The sequence below is a fragment of the Chinchilla lanigera genome, unplaced genomic scaffold, assembly GCF_000276665.1.
Source record: "Chinchilla lanigera isolate Chin_1 unplaced genomic scaffold, ChiLan1.0 scaffold00034, whole genome shotgun sequence".
Taxonomy (NCBI): Eukaryota; Metazoa; Chordata; class Mammalia; order Rodentia; family Chinchillidae; genus Chinchilla; species Chinchilla lanigera.
This window is the reverse complement of record NW_004955435.1, coordinates 18,275,606-18,292,675: the sequence shown is the minus strand read 5'-3', so window position 1 is coordinate 18,292,675 and position 17,070 is coordinate 18,275,606. Positions and strand designations below refer to the sequence as shown.

The following is a 17,070-nucleotide window of genomic DNA, read 5'->3' as shown; positions in this document are numbered from 1 at the left end:
TAGCTCACGGTTCTCTTGTTTATTCAAAATTATCTATTAATTTCACATCTTATTCAGGGAGAAACAAAGTTTCCACTGCTGTTTTCATACTTGTTCAAGCCACTACCATGTCTCATATACATTACTAAAATAACGTTCTCCCTATTTTAGTAGCCAGAAAGATCCTGTTTAACCGTGTTAGCTCACGGCTCTCTTGTTTATTCAAAATTATCTATTAATTTCACATCTTATTCAGAGAGAAACAAAATTTCTTATTAGTGACCTATAAACTCTACATAATCTGCCCACTCAAATTTACCTCTCAAGCCTTCTCTTTCTTCTACACTCCTTTTTTTGCTCACTGTCCTCCAGCCACACTGACTTCTTTGATGCTTACCAGATTCATCAAGCATATTCTCACCCCTGGGTTTTTATATTTCCTGTTCCTTCTTCCAGGAATGTTCCTTCCCTCCTGATAATCAGAGGCTCACCTGTTATTTTCATCAGATCTCACTCAAACATCATTTCAGTGAGGACTACCCTATCTAAAATGTCAATGTCTTTTATTTTCTCTAATAGTATTTTCTGGTTTTCTTCTTAGTAATTATCATTAGCTATACACTAGAGGTTTTGGTTATTGTCTGTTTTCCTCACCAGAATATAAAATCTAGAAAAGAGGGTTTACTTTCCTTTCTGTTCACTGTTATATGCCCAGTATCTAGAATTGTAGTTAACTCTTGGTACACACTCAATAGATATTTAATTCATTTCAGAAAGTCACATGACTATAAACTTTTTTCCTGCCACAAAAAAGCCATCTGACAATTTTATGAATATAGCAATCAATGCTGCTTCGAAGTATAAAACTCCACTAATACGCTCTCACGATTTAAAAAATACTATTCTTAAAATTATAATCATGTAGCTATTCAAGTGTCCTTACAGAGTCAATATGAAGCATTTATTTGCATCCAAAATATTTTAATAGTAAAGAATGAAGAATAAATCTTAATAATGCATTTCTCATATTCAAAATCAAAAATCTGAAAACAATATTGAATATAGGAAAAAGTAACAAAATATAATTATACAATTATCTGACTATAACAGTAAGTGTCCAGATAATATACAGATATTTCACATTCTGGCCAAAATATAATATAAAAAATACAAATTATTTATGCAAACTTTTAAAGTCTGAATCTCCAGGTGAAGTCTGGCTCTTTGGAAAACAAAAAATTAACTATTAACTTGATGTTATTAGGTTCCATTATCACACTGATTATCTTAAATTAAATAAATAACTTTTCTGCTTCTTTTAGTTTTTTTCTCCTGTCCACTTTAGCAATTACAGCCCAACGGTCATCTTGCATTTTTCTCACAGATCCAAGTTTGAGCACAGATCCAGGAGTTGTCAGAGATGAAGGGGTCTGAATAAAAAAATAGAACAAAATTACAGCATTTTCAATTTTTGTATAAAAGTCCACCTTTAATTTTTTTTCTGAAATAAAATTCAAAACCTACCTTTTTTGGTGTTCTGACACAAAGATGAGAAACTGGTGGATTATTATTGTTGTACAGTTTGTTCAGTGTGTCTTCCTCAGAAACCATGCTCTAAAGAAAAATACAAAAATACAACTTTAAGGTTCCTTCAGCATTATACTGTCAAATATTACATATAAAAAGAACAAAGAGTAAAATGAGAGAAAGGAGAAAGGAGAGAGAGAAAAGAAAAGATGGAGGGAAAACCAAAGACAGACAGTAACAAAACAAATCCTCAATCAGCCAAGAGAAAACCTGGATTTTTATTTGATTAATATATTTCTGAAAAGTTATGTGAAATACAAGTATATAAGGAGTAGCACTTTTCTACTGATTTCTATTGCAGTGTCAGAGTCTTTATACTACTACTTTCCCTTCCTTCCCCCATCCTGCTTACTTACAGGACCTAATAGTAGGTATTTATAACTCTATTAAACTTGTAATATTGACTATGATGCAGAAATTTCATCTCTGTATATACATCTATTATAGTCAGGATTTGCAAAGAAAACAATACAGGACACATAATTTATAGGATTATTTCATAATAGTTACCCCAAGTCAAGTTCAAAAGAGTGCAGGAAATCTGTCTACTCACTAAAGACCCAAAGAATCCAGCTGAGGGCCTGGATCCCACGATAATGTCCTGCATGAGTCCAGCTGAAGACCTAAAGCCCATAATAAGCCCCCTACAAGTTCAGCTGGAGGCCAAGAGCCCATGACAATGTCAAATATTTCAAGGATCTGTGCTAAGAAGGCCCAAAGGTTAGTGATAGAAGTTAGAAAGTCTGTGTTGGTGGGATGAAGGATCTCTGCTAGCAGGCTGAGGGATCTGCCAGGAAGCAATACTCAAAGTAAGAACCAGAGTTCCTCCAAAAGGTACCACTGCCATCCTCAGTAACAATGAGGTCCTGGGCTCCTCTGACAGCAACAGCCAAGTTCCTATCAGGAAAGCCAGTGGGACAAGCTTCTCCAGGACATTGACCAGTGCACCATCTTCCCCTCCAGAGCCAGGAAGCAATGCTCAAAGTAAGGACCAGAGCTCCCCCAAAGTGAACCATAGCCATTCTCAGCAACAAAGTGCCGAGCTCCTTTGACAATGAGAACAGCCACATTTATATCAGGAAAGCCAGCATGACAAGCTCCTCCAGAACTAACAACACCAGGAGAACTAACAGTTCCCAACAGCTTCTCCTTCTTCTTTTCCAGTTCTTATTATTTTGTTAGCAACAATCCTCAGGTAGGCCCTCCACACCCAGAACCATGCTGGTTCAGTTCAGCTGGGTGATCCAAGTTGATTACCAGTTGTCAATCTACAACATCCAGAAGAAATGACAACAGAGTCTTGAAGAGATAATTGTATACCTGTGTTCGTAACAGCATTATTTACAATAGCTAAAACATGGAAGCAACTCGAGTGTCCACCAATAGATGAATGGATAAGAAAATGTAATACATATAGTAAAAGATACATTGCCATTAATTTTCCTCTGGAAGCAATTCTAAAAGTCCTCTTTCCTGAGTATCTTTAGTTGTGCTATGTAACTGCTTTCTGAGGAACAGCTGGCAAAGATTTTTCCCCATTCTGTATGTTGTCTCTTTACTCTGCTGGTTATTTCCTTTGCCTTGTAGAAGCTTTTTAATTTAATGATCCCATTTCTTGATCCTTGGTGCTACTTCTTGTGCAATTAGGGTTCTATTCAGAAAGTCCTTACTTACACCTAGGACTTCAAGAGTTTTACCTATTTTCTCTTCCAGCATATTAAGTATCTGTACTAATTTGATCCATTTTATTGTAGTACAGGGTGAAAGATGTGGGTCTAGATTAAATCTTGGGCATGTAAGTAGTCAGTTTTCCTAGGATCATTTATTAAAGAGGCTATCTTTCCTCCAGTGTATGTTTTTTGCTTTGCACATTTTTTAACTGAGTTGTTTGTTGTGGTTCAGTTGTAGGAGTTCTTTATATAATCTCTTGTCAGATAAACAACCTGAAAACATTTCCTCCTTTCTGTAAGTTGCCGTTTTGCTTTCTTGATAGTGTTCTTTGATGCATGACAATCTTGATGAAATGCAATTTACCCATTTTCTCTATTACCTGTGCCTTTGAGGTCGTGATGATTTCTCTGTATTTTTTTCTAGATGTTTATAGTTTTAGCTCTTAAATTCAGGTCTTAGCTTCAAGTCAATTTTTTCATACAGTGTAAGATAAAGGTTCCACTTCAGTCTTCCCTATGTAGATATCCAGTTTTCCTAGCACCATTTGTTAAAAACTGTCCTTTCTCCCACTGAATGGTATTGGCACTCTTGTCAAAAATCAGTTGCTCTGTATGTGAGGGCTTACTTTTGAACTTATACCAATACCATACTATTTTAATTACTAGCTTTGTACTATCAACATTAGGAACTATGAATACTCTCACTTTATCTCTATTTTTCAAGATTACTTTAGCCACTTGGAACCCTATGGAAATTCCACATGAAGTACTGATTTTTCTATTTCTGTGGAAAAAGACTATTGGGTCTTTGATAAGGACTGCACTGAATCTGGAGACTGCTTTGGGTATCACTGATATATGAACAACATACAAGTCTTCTAATCCATCAATATGGAATGTCTTTCCATTTATTTAGATCTTTAATTTTTCTTACCTCTGTTCTGCAGTTTGTAGTATATAAATCTTTTATTTCCTTTGTTAAATTTGCTCCAAAGTAATTCTTTTAGATATCAAAATAGTTTCCTTAATTTTTATTTTAGATTGCTCATAGCTAGTGTATAGAAGTATAATTGATTTTTATGTGATCTTGTATCCTGTAGTTCTGAATTCATTTATAAGTTCTTGCAGGTTTCTGCTAGTCTACATAACTTCTTATGCATAGATTCATGCTGTCTGTGAAGAAAAAGTTTTACCTCTTCCATTTGCATGACTTTAATTTTTCTTAGCTAGTAACTCAAATTACAACTTTCAGTATAATACTATATAGCACTGGTTAAAGTGGTTATCCCATATGATTGTGTATTTTAGAGGAAAAAGCTTTCACTCTTTGACCAATGAATTTAATATTAGCTGGGAGTTTTCATAAATATAGCACTCTGTAATATTGAGAAATTTTCCTCCTATTTATAGTTTTCTGAGGTTTTGTTTTGTTTTGTTTTGTTTTGTTTTTTGTCTTTTTGAGACAGGGTCTCACTACCTAGTTCAGGATGGTCTTGAGCTCACTAGGTAGCCCAGGCTGACCTTGAACTCGCAAAGATCCCATTCCTCAGTCTCCTAAGTGCTAGAATTACAGGCATGCACCACCATGCCCGGCTCTATTTCTGAGTCTTTATCATAAAATGGTACTGTATTTTCGGGGTTTTTTTTTTGTCTTTTTGAGATACTGTCTCACTATGCAGTTCAGGCTGGCCTGGAACTCACAATGATTCCCCGCCTCAGCCTCCCGAATGCTGGGATTATAGACATGCACCCCCACACCTGGCTGCATTTTAAGGGTTTTTCACTGAGATGATCACATGGCTTCCCTCCATTTCATTAATACATTCTATCGATGAATTTTATGTTGAATCACCCTTGCCTTCCTGGGATTGATCCCACTTGCTCTTTAATGCACTATTGGAGTAAATTTCCTAATACTTTATTATTTTATACTGGTTTGTGATTTTTTTGTGTGTGATGTCTTTATTTGGCTTAGATATCCAGGTAATGCTGACTGCAAAGAATGGGTTGTTAAGTGTTACAAGTTTTTTGGAAGAGTTTAAAAATGGAAAAGTGTTAATTCTTTAAATGTCTGGTGAAACTCATCACTGAAACTATCTGTCATGGCACTTTCTCGGAGGTTTTTGATTACTAACAAACTTTTTACTTATTGTATAAAACAGCTTTCTTCTGTTACAGTAACAAAATACCCAAAACAAACAATTTACAAAGAGGAAAGGCTTTAGTCCACAGTTTCCAAGGTTTAAGTTCATGATTGACTGACCCCATCTCTTTGGGCTTAAGATGAGTCAGGAAGTACATTACAGCCAGGGTTCATGATAGAGATGACTGCTCACCTCATTGCAGCCAAGAGGCAGAGAGGAGGGGCCAAGGTCCCAATATCCCACTCAGAGGTATGCCTCAATAAATGTACTTCCTCACACTGGACCCTACTGCTTAAAGATGCCACCATCTTCTCAACAGCACTGTAGTTGGGGCCTGAGCTTTTAACACATGAACCTTTAGGGGACATTTTTATGAAAGCTATAACACTTACTAGAGGTCTGTTGAAGTTTTTGTATCTTCCTGATTCAGTTTAGAGAATTTCAGAGCTTTAAAAAACTTGTCCATTTTTTCTAGGTTATCTAATTTGTTGGCATACAATTACTCAGTATTTTCCTAAAACCTTTTTTATCTCTGAAAGGTCAGTAGGAACACCCAGCCCCTCCTTTTTAATTACTGATGTTTTCTCAGTCTAGTTAAAGGTTTACATTTTATCAAACTTCTCAAAGAAACTACTTTAGGTTTCAATTATTTCTTTACTTTCCATTCTCTATCTCTGCTCTAATATTTATATTTTTCTTCTAATATCTTTAGATTTAGGTTATTCATTACTTATAGTTAAATTATTGATTTGAGAACTTTTTTGATGACAGCACTTATAAATTTCCCTATGAACACTGCTAATGTTGTGTTCCACAAATTTTCAGTGTTTTTTTATTGATCTCTAAATATAGTCTAATTTCCTCTTTGACCTGTTAAGTTTATTATTTAGCATCCACAAATTTGAGAATACTTCAGTCTTCCTTCCCTCCCTGATTCTAACTTCATCATACTGTAGATGGAGAAAATATTTTGTGTGACATCTTATTTTCTTAAATGTATTAACATGTTTTGTGGCCTAACCAATCTTCTATCCTGGAGAATCTCACATACATGTGAGAAGAACGTGTATTCTGTTGTTGTTGGGTAAAATTTTGTATAACTCTGTTAGACCTAGTTGATTTATTGTGTTCTTCAAGTCCACTACTTTCTTCAGTTTGTTCCATCCTTGTTGAAAGTGGCACATTGGGGGCTGGGGATTTAGCTCAGCAGCAGAGTGCCTGCCTGGCAAGTGCAAGGTCATGAGTTCAATTCCCAGTACCAGGGGGCAGGGGGAAAAAAGTGGCACAATGAAATGTCCAACAATTACAAAATTTCATATTTATGTTTAAGAAACCTTCAATTCTAGGAAGTTTTGTTTCATATATTTTGAAGTTCTGTTATATAAATACTTTTCACATCTCACTAAACTTTTTATTAACATAAAATGTACCTTTTGTCTACTGTATTTTTAAGTATATTTTATCTTACAGTAGGATTACCATCACAGCTCACTTTGTTACTTTTTGTATAAAATTTTTTTCATTCTTTCATTTTCACCCAATTTGTACCTTAGTATCATGTTTTTAAAGTCTATTCTTCAAATCTATGACTTATGTTTGGAGCACACAATTCATTAACATCTACAGTAACAATTTATAAAGAAGGGTTTACTTCTGCCATTTTATTTGTTTTCAATGTGCATCAGAGTGATTTTCCACTCTTCATTTATCCTATTGCTTAACCAGCTTTTTATACTTAAGCATTCTGATTCTTTCCTCATTTCCATTTATACATACTATATAATTTTATTGTAGTGACCATGGGGATTACATTTAAAATTCTAATGTTATAATAATCTAACTTGAATTTATACCAATGTAACTTCAGTAACCTAAAATAACTTTGCTCCTACAGTTCCACCCTCTCTTTCTGTTGTCACAAATTACATCTTTATACGTTGTGTGCTCAACATAGGTAATGTTTTATGTATTTATCTTTAAAGTTATGTGAAAATTTTAAATGTGAAGTTATAATTCAAAATTCAAACATACTAGCTTTGTATGTTGCCCATGTGTTTTAACAGATAATTTATTCATTCATATGGCTTTGAGTTACGGTCTAGTATCTTTCCATTTCCATCTAAAGGAATCCCTTTAGCACTTCTTGAAAAGCAAGTGTAGTGGTAGTAGACTTACTCACTTTTTGTTTATTTGGGAATATCCTAATCTCTAGATACAGAATTCTCAGGTGATAGGGAGTTTTTCTTTCTTTCAGCACTCTGAATATATACGTCCACTGCCTTCTGGCCTATAAATTTTCTAATGAGAAATCAGCTGACAGTATAACTTACTTCAAATTTTCTTTCAACAGTCTGATTTTAATGTGTCTAAAATATGGGTCCTTCTGGGGTTTACCCTAATCAGAGTTTGCTGAGCTTCTTGGATTTGTAGATTCATGTCTTTCAAAAAACTGGGTAACTTTTCAGTCATTTATTTCTTGAAATATTCTTTCTTCCCATTTCTCTCTCCCCTATGGGACTCCCACACAAAGTATATATTGGTCCATTTAATGATGTCCTACCAGTCTCTGAGTCTCACTTTTTTCATTCTATTTTCCCCTTTCTTAGATTCACTGTTCAACTGTTTAAAAGTTTAACTTCTGCTTATTCTTATTTCTTCTGCTTATTCACATCTTCTTATGCATTATAATAGTAGAATGCTCATTTCAGTTATAGTATTGCTTAGCCCAAGAACTTTTTTGTAGTTCTAAAATTTCAATCTTTTAATTATTATTCTCATTTTATTCATAGACACCCTGTCTTTGTCCATGTCTTCCCTTGTTTCTCTGAGGTACTTTAAGACAGTTGTTTTTTAAAGCCTCTGTCAAGTAAGTCTAACATCTGGTCTTTTTCAGGAAGTTTGTCCCTTTGAATAGGTTATACTTTCCTGTTTCTTTGTTTTGTGTGGGGTTTTTTGCTGAAAACTGGACATCTGAGTATGAAACTATGATAGCTCTGGAAGTTAGATTTGCCTTTTTCTCCACAGTCTGTTTTCATTCGGGTTTTGTTTTCACTTAAAGTATGTAGATATCATCATAAAGTGAAAGCAAAAGGTCTTCTCAGGTCTTTTCTAAACCTGTGTCATTCCCTGAGCCTAGTTAGTGACTCTCTAGATTGTTTTCTGCTTTTGCTCTGGATGTCCTACTTCCTAAATGCCTGGATCCCATAAGAGTAAAAAGAAAGAAAAGCTAAACAGGTGTCATGTGGAAGTCACTCTGACCAGTGGAAGTGGTAACATAGGACACTCAAAGTCCCTATTTGCCTTCCTAGCTCCAGCAAGCTATAGCAGAAACATGAGGATAAGTGCCTGTTACTGATGTGTGGGTTATGGTCAAGAGTAACTACTATGTTCAAGGCTGGAATTCACCAAAACCAAGCAAATTACCAGCCAAGTTTTCTTCTAGAAGCCAGAAGCATTCAAACAAGATGTCAGAGTTCCAAAATAGCTACTTAATTTTAGTTTTGGTCTGTACAACTATTTTTTTAAATTTTATTTTAAAGAGAGTAATAACAAAAAAGAGTAATAGCAAAATACCAACACCACAGATAAAAACAAAAGAAAGCAAAAACAATAAAAATAATATATAGGGTTTCAGAACAAAATGATAGGAATTAACAGTGGCTGTTATATTACATATTGTTATTTTCAGTGAAGTTGCTCAAATTACCAGATGTAAGAATGCAAGACTGATCAAACCATTAAAGAAAGTAAAAAATAAAAACAAAAAAAAAATTAGAAATGATAGTTTCATTAGACAAGATGATAGGAATTCACCAATGGTTGTTATATTGCATATTGTTGTCTTCAAATCAGTTGTTGAGAATACCAGGTACAAGCATGCAAAATTGGCCAAAAAGAAAAAAAAAATAAGCATTAACTGTTCCTTTCAATAAACCATTACACTTCAGCAGTAATCTCAGATATCCTTCTATATACATATATATGTATGTATATATATACATACATTCACATATATGTATTGCCTGCCTTCTTCCTTTCTTTCTCTCCTTTCCCTCATCCCAGTTGTTCCTTTCTTTGAGTAATTTCTTTCCCTTTCATAATATTTATTGCACGTATTGGGTTTTATTTACTCTTTATTTACTCTTTCAGGTTCTTACACACAATAGTGTTTACACATGTGGGCCTGATTTATTTCACATATGAGTATGGACTCTAGTTGTATCCATTCACCTATAAAAGCTTTGCGTTTACCTTTTTCATAGCTGAGTAATACTCCATTGTATAAAAACACCACATCTTTTTTATCCATTTGTAGTTAACAGGCATTTGGGTTGTTTCCAAGATTTAGCTATGACAGGTCAGAACCACTATTATCTAGGTAGAGAGATGGATTTCTGACACTTCTCATTCCACTATCCTCCCAAGGTCAAGCTCAACAGTTGATTTCCATTTAAGTTCAAAAATGTTTTTTGATGTTATTGGGGATCAAACCCAAGGCTGCACACATGCTAGGTAAGCACTCTACCACTGAGCTACACACTCCAGCCCCTATGATGCTCCTTTAAAAATAAAACAATTGTGAATTTCAAATTCGCTAAGAAACTGGTCTAAATTCACACAGTTAGAAAAATAATAGTGATTACAATCCTGGAATGTTCAATTCCAAAGTCCATGTTCTTTCTAATAATTTTTGTCACATTTTTATATATCTGGATTGCAATTTTCATTAGAAGTTATTATTTACAATGACTTATAGTGCCAAACTGTGTTCAGATTTTGGCTCTGTGCCTTACTGTCCAATCTTGTGAAAGGTACTTGTGTAACTTAGTTTTCCTCAAATGTAGAATGAAAATAACATAGTCCCTGTTGTATAAAATTTTTGCAAGAAGTAACTGAGGTGATCTGTATAAACGTTTAGAATAGTATCTGGTCCATTCTTAACTGTTAAGATGTTAACCATAATCTATGAGGTATGACAGAAATATACAGTAAATACTTTAATTTTTAAAAAGTTACTGCAGTAAAAGACATACTGTCATTAATCTTCTTCAAAATACTCTCCCCCATTTCAATTAGCAATAATCGCGCCTCGGATAAACCTCATTGGCTACGATACCGCCACTGCGCAAAGCTTCTCCCCCATTTCAAACACTCATCCCATCATTCTTGCCACTTTCTGAAGCAGCTGTGAAAGTCTTCTTTAGTTAGTGTCTTTCTAAGGTATAATAAAAAATACAGTAAATGATATAGCCAGGTGATATCCAATGGAAAGACAAGCTTATAAAAACATTATGATATGTCCCCATCCACCTATTCATCATATCTGGCACCATGTAACTTCTGGTTCTTCCCCAAAATCAAATGACCATGAAAAGTCAACATTTTGAATTGATCTAGGACATCAAGGTGGCCACAATAGCACACCTAAAGACACTCAGGAAAGAGAACTTCCAGAACCACTTCAGAAAGTGGCAAGAATGAGGGGAGCATTTTAAAAGGGATTAATGACAATCTGTCCTTTATTACAGTAATTTTTGTTTAATTTAAGCATTGTATTTTTCGATCGACCTCGTATAAAAGAGAGGGGTTCCAAAGTAAAGACTCTATAAGTTAACTATTATTAATTAGGGTTTAAAGACTTCAGCTCGTTGTTATTTCAAAACAAATAAAAATAGAGGTTCCCAAAGCAGTAAAGCAGCTTGCTGATATTATGTGGAAATAATGAAACAAAAGGCCTTAATTGAAATTTTGTCATTAAGAATTTTTGGTACATTGCACCATTTGATGTGGTAATCTTTATATGTTTTTAAATTAAATAAATCTACTTATTCTCAATAACTCATCATTATGCCTTCAGAAAATATTGGTATGTGTAAACAGGCAATAAAAAGAGTCCTAGATTGTTAAAAGAAATACACCCCTTTAACATGCTGTCCTTCCTACATTAACTCCTTAGAAGGAGTAATAAAAATATTACAGCTCTCAACCAATACTTTGATATAAATATCAATCAATAAGTAATATATAATAACACATACAATAGGCAAAAAACAGAGGGGCTACTAGCAACAGATTTGGCCAAAATCTCCTTTGTAAAACTCTAATAGAAACAATGTAATTATTAATCATATCATACACCAACTATGCTATATCAAACATCTTCAAATCCCATGTTTTATGAAATTCAGAGGTAAATTATTTCTGCCCCAATTACTCTAAAATGTTACAAAAGCATAAGAACTCTGTTACAGTATAGCTTTACTTTATTTCAGCACCGCAATGTTAAATACCATGCACCTATAATATACACATAAATCAAGAAATGCAAATAATAAATGATGCAAATAATAATGATTGTAATATTTTTACCCAAAGATCAGTAGCTTCTGAACTATCTGAATTAACATCAAATTCAAAGATTTTTCTCTTTTTATTATTTTGTTCAATGGGCTTATTCTTTTCTTCTCTTTGCTGTATTTGTAGTTTAGTTGGTGTCTTCACTGTATAAGCCTATCCAAAAATAAAAGGGAATATATTATCTTATCAAATATAACATCTATTATTAGTAAAGAATTTAATAAATCATTTCAAGGAAATTTGAGTCTTGAGTAGTCAGAAATTTCTGTTATTACTGGCAAGAAATTTGGGGACAGAAATTTTGGATAAGGATTTAATTCATATATTTTTGATACTAGAAACTTTTTCAAAGCTCACAGTTACAGATTTTCTTTGTCCTTCCCTTCAACTTACTGAAAACATTTAAGTAATACTAAAAGAGAAACAGACTTCTAGTCTAGTTTCATTCTCTAAATAATACTAAAAAAGAAATAGACTTCTACTCTAGTTTCAGTAATTAATGAATTATGTCTCTCCACAAAACTACTTTTTGGTCTTACAAGGAACTATGTTGGTTTATATTAGATTAGTAAAATAATTCACATTAGTCAGTGAATATACAGTGTTACACCATAACTTTTATAACTACAAAAATATCTTTAGGAAATAAGATCAGTGATTTCGGCAAAACTGCCGGTTATTCTAACACTTCACTTCTATACAAAAGCATAAAAATACTACTAAAAATGAGCAGATTTAGTTTTTTCATAACTCTGGGAATTAAAAAAAGGGTTTTCAGCAACCCTTTATTTAAGTGTTTCTGTAAGAACAACAACCTTTGTGGTGTCTTGAATTTCCTCTGTTCCATTCCTGATCTCTAGCTCTACATTATTTTAGAAAATAACAGCCTAAATTTCTGGTGTATCCTGGTGGCAGTCAACCAACAGAACAAAAGAGAACTGGAATAGTTTGAAAGCTTTATTTCTGAGTATTTGTCATTTATGTTATCTGTCTGATTGTTGTCTGAAAGACCTCACTTATGAAGCTAGCTGCATATGACCTGAGCGTTTAGTCAGGGAAAAATAAAACCTCCTTCCCAAGTACTGTTTGTAGGGGCTGGGGATTTAGCTCAGTGGCACAGCGCCTGCCTGGCAAGCGTGAGGTTGTGAGTCTGATTCCTGGTACCGGAAAAAAAGAAACAAAAAAGAACCACCAAGTACTGTTTGTGAGGATGGGGGACAGCATTACTCCAAAACATGTTAGTATTTCAACTTTGCTGTAATCTGAAGCAGTAACAACTGGAGCAAACAAAAGACTAATCAAAAATCTTAAATGGAAAGTTGAAACATGACATATCCATAGGAACTCTGAAAAACCCTAACATGTTCCTGGAAATACAAAAGGACACACATGTGCATGACTGCACAAACTCAGGAAAGACACAAGACACCCCTAAGCTCTAGACACTAGCTGATCTTGAGAGTTTACAAGCATAAACTGGCAGGTAAGACAGAGGTGTCAACTCCCTGAGTGTTGAAAGGATGCCCTTATATGTACATAGAACCCATTGGCAAAGATTGGTAGATTTATTGATTCCAGGCAGATAAAAATACTTCTATCTACACATTAGCAGAACACTGAGCTGACAAAGTAGAAACTTTGGAGGCACTCCCAACAGAGAATAAAAACTTTATAGGATTATTTTTTAAGTCACAAAACAAAAGCTACAACATGTAGAAATACTAACAAAACATGCAAATAGGGAAGAATTGCATTTCCAGAGCTGTCCCATTATGTTATTTTAAGTGTCTAGTTTTCAATATAAAACTATGAGCACCTGCCTGGCACGTGCAAGGTCGTGGGTTCGATTCCTGGTGTCAGGGGGTGGGGGAAGACAAAACTATGAGAATGTAAAGAAACAAGAATGTATAGCTCATGCAGAAGAAAAAAGCAATTGACGGAAGCCTAGACATTAGAATTACTAAGATTTAATATCAGCTACCTTAAATGTTAAAAAAACTGAATAAAATCATGTCCAAGGAACTAAAATGTGAAAATAATGCCTTGCCAAAAGGAGTACCAATAGAAACAAAAATTATAATAACAGCTGAAGAGAAACTCTGAAAATGAAAGAAAGGTATAATTTAAATAAAAATTCACTAGAGGGCCTCAACAGTGTATCTGAGCATGAAAAAGAAAGAATCCATGAACATAAAGAGTTCAATTGATACGGTTTAGTTTTGAGAAACAGGAAAAGCAATTTTAAAAGTAGAAAGAGCCTTAGAGACTTGTGGGACACCATCAAATACACTAACATTCACATAATGGGAGTTTCAGAATAAGAGCAGAGTTAAGAAAAGACAAAAGGAGGGGCTGGGGATTTAGCTCAGTGGCACAGTGCCTGCCTGGCAAGCACAAGGTTGTGAGTTTGATTCCTGGTACCGGAAACCACCCCCCCAAAAAAGACAAAAGGAATATTTAATAAGAAAAAATGGTTGAAACCACTCAAATTTGATAAACACATTGATCTCCACATCCAAGCAGCTCAACAACCTCCAGCTAAGATAAATTCTATGAGGACCACATTTAGACACATCGTGAACTATCAAAAGCCAAAGCCAAAATAACTGAAAGCAATGAGAAGCAACAATGTAGAATATTGTGTCATCTGCAAATAGTGATAATTTAACTTCTTCCTGTATCTTCATTCCTTTTCTTTCTTTCTCTTGCCTAATTGCTCTGGCTAGTGTTTTCAGAACTACCTTAAAAAGTAGTAGTGGACATCTTTGTCTTGTTCCTGATTTAGAATTAAAAGTTTTCAGTTTTTGATCATTTAATATAATGTTGGCCGTTGGTTTGTCATAGATGGCTTTTATCAGATTGAGATAAAGACCATCTACTCCAATTTTCTGTGGGTTCTTACCACAAATGGGTATGCTTTTTCTGCATCTATTGAGATGATGATGTGATTTCTGTCTGGCTCTGTTGATACAGTGTATTACATTTATTGACATATATGCTGAACTGCATTCTGGGATGAATTCTACTTAGTCATGGTACATAATCTTCTTGATAATTTGCTGCATTGTTTGCCAGTATTTTATTAAGGATTTTTGCATGTATGTTCTTTAAAGTGATTGGCCCCTTTTTGGTTGGATCCTTCCTAAATTGTATCAATAAACTTAATTAAATTAAAAATATATATACTTTTTTCTAGCATATTCATTCAATATAGACATTGACTACTTGCTGTATGTCTGGAATTGGGCTATACAGTAAAGATTAAAAACAAATAAAACATGGTCTGTCTTCTTTAGAAAGAAATACCAAGGTCCAAAAGTACTAAAACAAATCACTACACCAAAACTTAATACATGTACTAATGAAGGGAGGGTATAAACCAATTCTGCAGGCATTAACATGCAGAATCAACATAGCAGAAGGGGACCTGAGAATGGAATGTGTCATGTACATGAATGTAATCATCATTTACTACCCACATGCACTAATAAAAATTTAGAAAATTAAGAGACAAACAGACAACATAACAGGGCTTCAGAGATAAACTGACAGCAGCAGCAGAGCCAGGCTCAGAACAGGGCCTGGCCATGGTTGGGAGGCTGCCAGGTGGTAAAGGCAATGTGAACAGGAGAAATTGTGTGTGCAAAGAACCACACTAAGCTTCTCAGAGATTTTTTCAGATTTATGTGCAGATGACATGGTACTCTACATAGAAGACCCCCAAAACTCCACCAAAAGACTTCTAGATTTAACAACCAAATTCAGGGCTGTGGGGAAAAAGGAACCCTTGTCCACTCCTGGTGGGAATCACTATGGAAATCACTGTGGAAATCCCTCAAAAATCTAGGACCAGCTGTCTCATTTGATTCAGCTATTCTTCTTGGTATCTTCATGAAAAAATTACAAGCATCATATCACAGTAATATATGTGCACCCATGTTTATAGCAGCACAGTTTGTAGTAACTAATCTTTGAGACAGCCCAAATGCCCATCAATGGATGAATGGACAAAAAAGATATGTGTTTTTATACAATGCAGTACTACTCAGCCATAAAGAAGGATAAGCTGGAGACATTTATTGCTAAATGGATGAACCTTGAGCTTATACTCTTAATGAAGTAAGTTTATCACACATAGGTAAATAATGTACTGTCTCTCTGGTGGGAAAAACTGAAAATACGGACCAAAATGCATAGGACATTGTGAAATAGGAAGAACCTGTTCAAAACTAAAGGGGAACTAAGGATGGGAGAGAGGGAATAGAAAGAAGGGAAAAGAAAACATGGGAAAAGAAAGACAAAATAGAAACAAAGCTTTGTAAATAAGGAAAGAAAGAGGGTTTGCAGGGAGGGAAATGGGGTAAAAAAAAAGCAGAATTAAGATATATCATGTACATACAGACTCCCTATGATGAATGCGATCATTATGTACATTTAAAGTGAATCAATAAACTAAAAAAAAATGCTCAAAAAAGAGAAACAACAAATCATGTATGGGCCAGGGATATAGCTCAGCGACATAAGCACTTGCCTGGCAAGCCTGAGGTCATGAGATCGATCCCCGGTACCAAAAAAAAAAACAAATCATGTATGAAGGAGCCTTAAAAGTACAACAGCTTGTTTCTCATCAGAAACTGGAGTGAAAAAGAATATGGATACACATATTCAAAGTGCTTAAATGGAAGGATGATCATCAAAGAATTTTATGCTCACCAAAACTGTCCTCCAAAAATGAAGGAAAAAATAATATATTCCTAAATAAACTAAAACAGAGGATCTGTCACTAAATATACTTCTCTACGCTCTACTATCAGAAAAAATACTATCAAACAAAAGTTAAGGCAAAAAATGACTTTTTTAAGAATAAAGGGTCAATCCATCAGAATATGTTCTAAATACATATGTTCCTAAGAGCAAAACTCCAAAATACATGAACCCAAAACTGAAACAAATAGACAATTTGACATTAACAGTTACAGACACCAAAACCCCACTTTCAATGACAAGTAGAACAGCAAACAAGCTGAAAATACTTTAAAATACTATGAACTGTTCATATATTTATGAAATCTACACATATATGAAAGAGAACACTCTTAAATGGTCAGTGGGTCAAACAGTTGCAAGGAAGTTAGAAAATACTTTCAGGTGTACAAAAATGAACACATACCAAAAGTTGTGAGATGCAGTAAAATCAATACTTTGAGGGAAATCTCTAACTATAAAATATCTCCATTAAAAATTAAGATCAAGAATAAAGAAAAATGGGGTGGGGAGCACCAGTCTTCCGGCTGGCTAGCTTCCTGCCTGGTGGCTCCCACAGGGTGGGCCCC

General features: G+C 34.5%; 1 protein-coding gene across 1 annotated transcript in view; it reads right to left on the bottom strand.

Annotated features, from left to right (window-relative positions):
- Positions 1-943: 943 nt before the first annotated feature.
- Positions 944-17,070, bottom strand: part of Sycp1 (synaptonemal complex protein 1) — a gene marked incomplete in the record, with an annotated part of 134,560 nt that continues 118,433 nt past the window's right edge. Inside the window, 3 exon segments of the mRNA XM_013516395.1 lie at positions 944-1,409; positions 1,504-1,593; positions 11,750-11,890. Of these exon segments, the coding sequence (XP_013371849.1) occupies positions 1,272-1,409; positions 1,504-1,593; positions 11,750-11,890 (369 nt within the window).